At 41.3% G+C, this 9,682-nt stretch overlaps 2 protein-coding genes across 2 annotated transcripts; one reads left to right on the forward strand and one right to left on the reverse strand.

Annotated features, from left to right (window-relative positions):
- The first annotated feature begins 190 nt into the window (after nucleotides 1-190).
- On the forward strand, nucleotides 191-3,027 carry LOC106346650 (pentatricopeptide repeat-containing protein At1g15510, chloroplastic). Its single transcript, XM_013786038.3, has one exon. The coding sequence runs from the start codon at nucleotides 284-286 to the stop codon at nucleotides 2,876-2,878; it is 2,595 nt and encodes an 864-aa protein (XP_013641492.1). The 5' UTR covers nucleotides 191-283; the 3' UTR covers nucleotides 2,879-3,027.
- On the reverse strand, nucleotides 2,999-9,257 carry LOC106346649 (ABC transporter G family member 40). The gene is made up of 19 exons (XM_013786037.3): nucleotides 8,777-9,257; nucleotides 8,541-8,661; nucleotides 8,352-8,440; nucleotides 8,137-8,221; nucleotides 7,891-8,050; nucleotides 7,667-7,797; nucleotides 6,912-7,586; nucleotides 6,519-6,835; nucleotides 6,200-6,360; nucleotides 6,004-6,107; nucleotides 5,772-5,928; nucleotides 5,522-5,682; nucleotides 5,100-5,432; nucleotides 4,724-5,014; nucleotides 4,565-4,648; nucleotides 4,349-4,482; nucleotides 4,059-4,286; nucleotides 3,548-3,974; nucleotides 2,999-3,421 (listed from the first exon to the last, which is right to left on the reverse strand). Exons 1-19 carry the CDS (start codon nucleotides 9,097-9,099, stop codon nucleotides 3,164-3,166), a joined length of 4,239 nt encoding a protein of 1,412 aa, XP_013641491.2. The 5' UTR covers nucleotides 9,100-9,257; the 3' UTR covers nucleotides 2,999-3,163.
- Between the last annotated feature and the right edge of the window lie 425 nt (nucleotides 9,258-9,682).

The raw sequence follows: 9,682 nt of genomic DNA on the forward strand, positions 1-9,682 counted from the left end.
GAACCCAGGGAGTACATGGTAGTGTGCTAAAAACGATTAAATACACCCTAGAAGTTCTAACATATTTTGGTGTTAACTGTTACTAGTAAATATGAGGTGAATACGTTTCCAATAACAATGAAAATATCTGATTTAGTGGCGGACACGTCGTCGTTTCGAAGCTAATGATCATCGCTAATTAAGACAGGTCTTGTCCACTCTATCTTCTCGCCTTAAAACCCCCCCACTGTAAAACCTCTACCAGTACTATGAACCATAGTCTTCCCTCTCCGCCTCTCAGACGATGGCGTCTTCATCTCAAACTCCTCACTTCCATCTCAATCCATCAAAGTCGAAACCTTTCCATAGAAAATCTCGTAACCACAGAAACGTCAATTTCCACTGGAATTTCGGAATCCGAAAACTCATCTTGAGAAAATCTCAAGGACTATCAGTCCTCAGCTCGAGTTCCAGCAGCACCCACTTCTCCAATTCCCAATTACACGGCCTCTGCGCGAACGGGAAGCTGGATGAAGCCATAAAGCTCGTCGCTTCGATGCAGGAGCTGCGAGTTACGGTAGACGAAGACGCGTTCGTGGCCTTGGTGAGGCTGTGCGAGTGGAAGAGAGCGCACGAAGAAGGATCCAAGGTTTATGATATCGCTATGGGTTCAATGAGCAGCTTGGGCGTTGAGTTAGGTAACGCGTTTTTGGCTATGTTCGTGAGGTTTGGGAATTTGGTTGATGCCTGGTACGTGTTCGGTAAAATGTCTGAGAGAGATTTGTTTTCTTGGAACGTGTTGGTCGGTGGGTATGCTAAGCAAGGGTATTTCGATGAGGCGATGTGTTTGTATCATAGGATGTTGTGGGTTGGTGGTGTGAAGCCTGATGTTTATACTTTCCCTTGTGTGTTGAGAACCTGTGGAGGTATACCTGATCTCGCTAGAGGAAGAGAGGTTCATGTTCATGTGGTTAGGTATGGGTATGAGTTGGAGATTGATGTGGTTAACGCTTTGATTACTATGTATGTGAAGTGTGGTGATGTGGGGAGTGCGAGGTTGGTTTTTGATAGGATGCCTAGAAGGGATTTGATCTCGTGGAATGCGATGATCTCTGGGTATTTTGAGAATGGGATGTGTTGTGAAGGTCTTGAGTTGTTTTTTGCTATGCGTGGGCTTTCTGTTGATCCGGATTTGATGACTATGACGAGTGTTATCTCTGCTTGTGAGCTTCTTGGTGATGGGAGGTTAGGGAGGGATATTCACGCTTATGTGATAACCTCAGGTTTCGCTGTTGATATGTCTGTCTGCAACTCGTTAACTCAGATGTACTTATACGCTGGGTCATGGCGTGAAGCTGAAAAGGTTTTTAGTAGGATGGAGCGCAAAGACATTGTGTCATGGACCACTATGATTTCAGGCTATGAGTATAATTTTCTTCCCGGAAGGGCCATAGACGCTTACAGAATGATGGATCAAGATTGTGTGAAGCCAGATGAGATAGCAGTAGCTGCTGTTCTATCTGCTTGCGCTACTCTAGGTGATCTTGACACAGGTGTTGAGCTCCATAAGCTTGCGATTAAGGCGAGGCTCGTATCCTACGTGATTGTTGCAAACAATCTCATTAATATGTACTCAAAGTGCAAATGCATCGACAAGGCCTTGGACGTCTTTCACAACATCCCCCGCAAGAACGTCATATCTTGGACATCGATCATTGCAGGGCTCCGACTCAACAACCGGTGCTTTGAGGCGTTGATATTCTTCCGGCAAATGAAAATGACGCTGCAGCCAAATGCGATAACATTGACAGCTGCATTAGCAGCTTGTGCTAGAATAGGGGCTCTGATGTGTGGGAAAGAGATTCATGCTCATGTGCTGAGAACAAAAGTGGGGCTTGATGATTTTCTTCCAAATGCACTCTTAGACATGTATGTACGGTGCGGGAGGATGAACATCGCTTGGAATCTGTTCAACTCCCAGAGAAACGATGTTTCATCGTGGAACATTCTCCTAACCGGATATTCAGAACGGGGTCAAGGCTCGGTGGTGGTGGAGTTATTCGACAGAATGATTAAGTCCAGAGTAAGACCAGATGAGATTACATTCATCTCACTGTTATGTGGCTGTAGCAAATCACAAATGGTCAAAGAAGGTTTGACATACTTTAGCAGAATGGAGGAGTATGGAGTGACCCCAAACTTGAAGCACTACGCTTGCGTTGTTGATTTGCTTGGCCGTGCAGGGGAGTTAGAAGAAGCTCACAGCTTTATACAGAGAATGCCACTTGTACCAGATCCAGCGGTATGGGGAGCCTTGCTTAACGCCTGCAGGATTCACCGTGACATTAAATTCGGCGAGCTATCAGCAAAACGTATATTTGAGCTGGACAAAGAGAGTGTTGGCTATTACATTCTGTTATGTAATCTGTATGCTGATTGTAACAAATGGAGAGAAGTTGCTAAAGTGAGAAGAATGATGAAAGAGAACGGGCTAACAGTTGATGCAGGTTGCAGTTGGGTGGAAGTAAAGGGTAAGGTACACGCCTTTCTTAGCGATGACAAGTACCATCCTCAAACAAAAGAGATCAACACTGTTTTAGAGAGGTTCTACGAGAAAATGAGTGAAGTGGGTGGGCTCACTAAAACAAGTTCTATGGGCGAGGCTGAGATTTCGAGAGATGAGATATTCTGTGGACACAGCGAGAGGAAGGCAATTGCTTTTGGTCTGATCAACACGGTCCCAGGAATGCCGATTTGGGTGACAAAGAATCTCAATATGTGCGAGAGTTGCCATGATACAGTGAAGTTCATCTCCAAAACAGTAAGAAGAGAGATCTCTGTTAGAGACGCTGAGCATTTCCACCACTTTAGAGATGGAGAATGTTCATGTGGAGATTAGAATGAAAAAAAGAAGGAATACATTACATAAAGGTATTGTTAATGTTATTACAAGTAAAGCTAGATTATATATTTGGCTTTGTTTTGTCTGTAACATGTTCTGTATGTAACATTAGCTATAGATTCAATCTTAAGTTTTATTGATTACCATTACAATAAGAAAGAATAGCTTATAAACAAAACAAAACAAAACAAAACAAAACAAAAAAAATCTTTTTATTTGTGTTACAGGAAGTAGAATGCTAAGTGTATAATTTTTTCAAATAACGAAGAATGTAAAAATGTTCTATCTCTTTTGGAAATTGAAACTCTTGATTCCAATAGCAAAGATGATAGCAAAGGCCAATGGAAAGATGACGTTCATGGCAGCAACCACTCCCAAGAAACCTTCTCTGAATCCATAGAAATCTTTAATAAACTGCTTCACGCTCGTACCATCTGCCATCGGTGTAGTAATATCACCGAACTGTGATGTGATTAATCCATACAATGTCCATGAAACTGGGCAAAGCCAGTAGTACCACTCCCACCAAACCGGCATACTCTGTTTTTCCAAACCAAAACAAAAGTTTAGGGTCAAAACGTAATAACAAAATAAGTCCAAGCCCCATTTTGAAATTTATTACTAACAGTTATATAACGATAATTTTCAAGATTTTGGTGTAGTTACCGGACGAGGGATGAGGAAGCCGGAGAAGAGATTCCATATGCCGTAGAAAGCGGAGGAGACGACGGAGGCGATGTGGTGGTTAGGTGTCATAGCAACAGCCATCATACCGTAAAAGGTGAAAGTCAAGAACGATCCATACATGAAGAAGAGGTACCAAAAGAACTTAGCAGCGGTCCACTCGAACCCTATCATCGCATACACTATGAGACCGTACACCACCGCTTGCACGAGGACGTAAGGCATCTCTATGAACACCTGAGCGAAAGCATACGGCATGGCTGAGTACATTCCCGCGGCTTGTTCTCGGTAAAAGACTGTTCTCTCTACGTTGACCACTGGTTGCACTGATGCAGCGTTTTGTAGTCCGAGGAAGAGAACAGCTGTGTACATTGAACCCATAGCGTTTGATAGATCTTGTTGCGTTCTCCTGAAGGTGAAAACAAGAAGAAAAATTAAGTGTTTGTTTTGAAACTTGGAAGTCAAGTTTTTGTTTCTTGGAGGTTACGCTTACGTTTTGCCTCCGAGGTCCCAGAACATTGTGCCGAACATGAGAGCGATACCGATTGTGAATAGGAATCTAACGGCGGTGTAAGGAGGGTTTCTCCAGTAGGACCAGTGTTGTTTCCATAGAGAAGCCATGCATTGTGTCCAGAAGGATTGTGAGTATTGTGTCGGGAAGTATAAGTCTTTTGACCCTGGAGCTGGTTGGCTTAGCTCCTTGATAAGATCCTTGTTTCTCCTACAAAAGATTGGTTAGATCACATTCTACAACGTCTTGACTGTGAATATATTAATACTTACTTGTAAAGTTCTGAGTTCTTGTAGAGTTGGGCGAAGTCAACTCTTAAAGCAGCTTCTTGAGAAGTGGTTGAAACTTCAAGCATCCACGTTGCTGGGTTGTACCCTTCTGTGATCTTGCTGATGCCTTGAATACTCTGTTGTGGAGTTAAACATATTCAGTCCATGTCGCTACAAACAAACTTAGAATATAATTTGATTAACTATGTCTTATGTTACCTCAAAGTAGTTAATCAAATGGCTTGATTCGTGGCCAAGAGGTCCAACGTAGATCTCCTCACCTCCACGCTTCAGCAAGAACAACTGAAGATACACAAACATATTAGAACAAATGGTTTTAAAGTTTTTTTTTTGTGTTGAAAATGATCGTTTACATACCTCATCAAAGGCTTCGAATATGTCAATGCTAGGCTGGTGGATGGTGCAAACGACTGTTCTCCCTGTATCCACCGTGTTCCTCACAGTCCTCATAACGATGGCAGCAGCTCGTGCATCCAATCCTGAAGTAGGTTCATCCATGAAGATGATGGAAGGGTTTGCAACTAGCTCCACAGCGATGGTCAGTCTCTTTCTTTGCTCCGTTGACAAACCGCTCTCACCAGGTAGTCCCACTAGTGCTTGCCTCAGGGGCGTTAACTCCACCAGATCCATTACTTCATCTATGAACATCTGCACCATTACAACCAAAACATTTGTTAGTACTATTTCGATTTACTCATTTAATTCTTGGAAATGGTAATGTCTGAAAAATAACCTTTCTTGTGTTTGAATCAACTTCTTTAGGTAAACGTAACCAAGCTGAGTAAACCAAGGACTCGTAGACTGTAACATGTGGGGAATGGATATCGGTTTGTTCGCAGTATCCTGAGATACGTGCAAATGTTTGTTGGTTCTTAGGGTAACCGGAGATAGTGATGTTGCCATCAATATAACCACCGGTTTTCCTTCCGGCAAGAACATCCATCAGAGTTGTTTTGCCAGCGCCAGAGACACCCATGAGCGCTGTAAGGACACCTGGCCTGAATGCACCATTCACTCCTTTCAACAGGACAAGTTTGTCTTCTTGTGTCCCTTGCTCTATCATTTCCTATTGTGAAAGAGAATCCATAACCAAGATTAGTAAAGGAGCGTTTCTTTGATTGATGAGAACTCAAAGGGCCAAGGATGTTTTGTTACCTGAGGCATGTCTACTGAGTATATAACATTGTCGAAGGTTATTGAATGTGGCTCAAATGGAAGCACCATTCCTTTTTTCTTATTATTTGCTTCAACCACGAGAAGTTCTGTCTCGTTACTTGCAGGCTCTTCCGTTAAAACAGCTTGAGGCTTTCCCAAGGCTGTATACACATAGAAAGTTCATATGGTTAGAGAAATAAATAAAATGTTGTATCAGAGATGTGATCAAGTAAAATGATTGGTTACATACAGTTGAGATATGTTAGAGCTAGCGTGAAGCCAAAGTTAAAGAGCACCACGAATCCGAGTAAAGCTCCAGTTCCAATCCAGTACCAGTATGCATGTGGTAAGAACCCACGTGACTTTAGGACAGTAACTCCAAGTGTATCACTTGAGTTTGGGACAGCCTGTAATACAATCAAACGTATCAGTCACGCCTAAAAGATTAATACCAAAACCATGATAGGGGGATGGATACTTACTCGACTCCAGCTGTGTCCGAAGAACTCGTTGGCAACAATAGCGTTCTGTCCGTACATGATTGGCGAGATCCAGTAACCCCAAATCCACCACTTCTTAATATCATCTGTTTTGATAATAGTAAAATAAATGTTGAGCTTTTGATATGAGTATGTAAGAAACTTGATGTAAACGTATATGCATGATGAGAGCACATACCTTTTGAAAGTACCACACCACCCAAGGCAAAGAAGACAAGCATCGCAAATGCACCAAATGTGTTTGCAACGATCATGTTTCTTCCCAATGCTGCCACCATCTTAAACAATGCTGAAGCCATCTGGTTCATGAGCACGAGCAGAATATACTGCTTAAACAACCTGAAAGTAACCAAGAAGCATTCATTCTTATCAACTCTTGAGTAGCCAAATGATTCATATTTAGTTGTTTAATTTGGTGTATGTATTAAAAAAACTGTTTGCCAAACAAAATATTATTCCGTAAGCGCATGTCAAAATCTAGTGTTATTATAATGTACCTTCCAATGTTGGGGTCAAAACCGATGACATAGTAAGTGATGAATGCTGTGAGAGCGGCTTCGATGAAGCTTATAGGGATCTTGAGGAGCCAAGGAGGCAGAGAGTAAACCCATGCAGGGTAGAAGAGTAGGTCTCTTTGTTTGTAAAAAACAGGAAGTTTTGCAATGGTCATTGAAAGTTCAGACATTCCATTGAACATGAGCATCATAAGGATGAAGAACAAGGCTCCTGTGTAGAGACTCCCATCTACTACAGTCTTCTTTTGCATCTCTGTCCTAAAGAACAGTGTCATTGTCGCAAATGCCATCACCAGCAGCTGTAAACAACAACATGTTCATGAATCTGCCTTGAAGATACAAAACACATGAGAAGAGTTGGTGGTATTGACTTACTTGTCCGAATTTGAAGTAGTAAACGAATGAGTTTCTTTTCATGAGTAAGTACTCTCTGGAGAAGCTGGTGTTGACAAGCTCCTTGATTCCAACTCCATACTTCTTGGTGGTTAAAGCAGCTGGATGGCTCTTCTTCTTGTCAAACGGCACGGCAAGCTCATCTCCCATTCTCCTCCCAACATGGAACGATTGAAACGCCTCTGCGAACTCCCTCACTCTTATGAACCTATAAGGCTCATCAGGTCGCGACCAGTACTGCATTTGGTCTTTCTTTGACGTCACTTCTTGAAGAAAATCAGCAACGCCTTTTCTTGGAGGACATTTGAATCCCATGGTCTCAAAGAACTCCACCACATGCTCACGAGGGCCCTCGTAGATGATCTCTCCTTCCGCAATGAGGAAAATATCATCGAAGAGATCGAATGTCTCGGGGGCAGGCTGAAGCAGAGAGATCAGAGCTGTCCCGTTGAAGATGTGAACATAGTTTCTTAGAGAGTTCACGATCTGGTACGTCGTTGAGCTGTCTAAACCAGTGGATATCTCGTCCATGAACAAAGCTCTAGACGGTCCAACCAGCATCTCACCAGTTGTGACACGCTTCTTTTGTCCTCCGGAGATACCTCTCAACATATCATCACCGACCATGGTGTCTGCGCAGACTTCAAGGCCTAAGATCTATAAAAGAAGCTTATATGAGTTCAGTCTAAGACTTTGATAATTTTCTTGTAAAAAAAAATCTTTGAATGAAACTATACCTTGAGGATATAATCTGTCATCACATTTGTTTCTTCACCTGCTGTTGATGTTGCCTTCATGAAGACATCAATATCAGGATCAGGTTTGATGTTTGCTTCCTTCTCCCTTCTTGCCAACTCCGTCAACATATCTAATGCACCACAAAAAAAAAGTGATGGTCAGCAAAAATCAACATATACCAAAAATAATTTTTTTGAGAAAATTGTTAAAACATATAACTCACCGTAACGTGAACCAACACCTTGGAAGCGAGCCGCGTAAGCAAAAGTCTCACGAACAGTCATTTCACCGATGTGAACATCGTTTTGACCGATGTATGCAGCTGCTCTTTGTGGCACAAACTCATTCATTCCATGACCATTGTATGTCACTCTTCCAGTTTCCTACAGACCAAATAATGATAAGTTTAATATTTTGATTCCATTTTCAAATAAAGTCTGAAACAAAGAGAAAGAGGTAAAGTTGGAACCTTTAGTTCATGGTCAAGCTTTCCCGCCAAGGCAAGCAAAAGGGTCGTTTTGCCAGAACTTGGAGGACCCAAAAGCAACGCCATCCTGTACAATGCAAAGTTTTTTTTTTTTAATTTTCTTAAAGTGGCCAACAAGTTCAAATATTTTAACAACTTTTCATAAAATAACCAAATTTTTTTAATATAGAAATAGATAACGGAATCTGAAATTTTACCTGCCGGGCTTAACGATTCCACTGACGTCATTGAGTATAGTGAACTTCTTCTTCCGGTTGGGAAGGAGATGCAGAGAGTTCAGTAGCTTCTGTTAAATAACAATCGAAAATCGAATAAAGACTGTTGTTAGATTATTTTTTTTTTAATATATAAAGCAGAAAAAAGAAGAAGTTAAAAAGCATTCTTACATCTGCAAAGTTGGACATGAAATTAACGAACGTGGGTAAAGCTCTGCCACCGACATGAACCTCTGCTTCAACTTTTAGATGATCAAACCGTACTTCTATTGTCGGAAGATCGATTCCAACCCTGTCATTTTAAAAAAAAATTAGTACACAGCCCAAAAAAAAACAGAGCTCCTCTGTTTCTAATGAGAGCTAAACTAAAAAAAGAGATTGTATTAGATTAGATTAAGTCTTTTTACCTGTCGATACGGTTCTTGAGTTTCCAGAGGAGCTTCTCATGCTCGTCGTCACCGACTTTGATAAGCCTCTCGAGCAGTTTCTTGGTATCTTGGAATCCAAGCTTCTCAATGTCGATCTGGTTGATACCATGAGAGGCAGTGAGGATTCCTTTCCTTAGACGGTCAAAGGTTGGGAGCTTCTCAAGAGCAGCCCATTTCAAAGCTTCTTCGTCGTCTTCTTCTCTAGAAGACCTGGAGAAAATCTCCATTCCTGAATCTCTCTTCCACGCTGAGGAGTCTCTTCTCAAACTGTTACTCGCTTTCTGAAAACTAGTTCTTTCCATTTTCCTCGGATTAGTGAATCCCAGAAATCAAATGTTTTTTTTCTTTTTCTCTTCTCTCTCTTTTTTGTTTTTGTTTTTATATCAGATCAAGAATTAAAGAATAAGTTATGCAAACATATGGAGCAAAAAAAACTAAGAGAAATGTGAGATGAATGATGAAATGAATGTGTTCTCGTATATATACATATTTGGCAGGGAGAGATATCGTTATTCACGAATAAGCACATGCATGTATTTTGATTAAAGGTGGAAAAATCAGAGACGGAACGTGACGAAGAGACTGACGTTCTACGCTTTTTCCTTGGTGTACTTTGAATTTACAAATAGTAAAAGGACAAAGCTTACGTCAGCGGTGACTCTCTCTCTCTGGGACATCTAGAAGCAGCATATTAGGAAAGGGAATCCTGTAGATATATATACACCAACGTTAAACCTTGATCCTAAAGGTATTAGAAACTTCTAATATATCTATCTCTACGAGAAGACAATGATAAAACAGCACCGTTTCATTTCATTACTTGATCCCACTTTTATAACTTTTTACCAGAACCATATTGTGTGAACTGAATAATTTAAGGTTTTT

Source organism: Brassica napus, chromosome A6, assembly GCF_020379485.1.
Source record: "Brassica napus cultivar Da-Ae chromosome A6, Da-Ae, whole genome shotgun sequence".
Classification (NCBI taxonomy): domain Eukaryota; kingdom Viridiplantae; phylum Streptophyta; class Magnoliopsida; order Brassicales; family Brassicaceae; genus Brassica; species Brassica napus.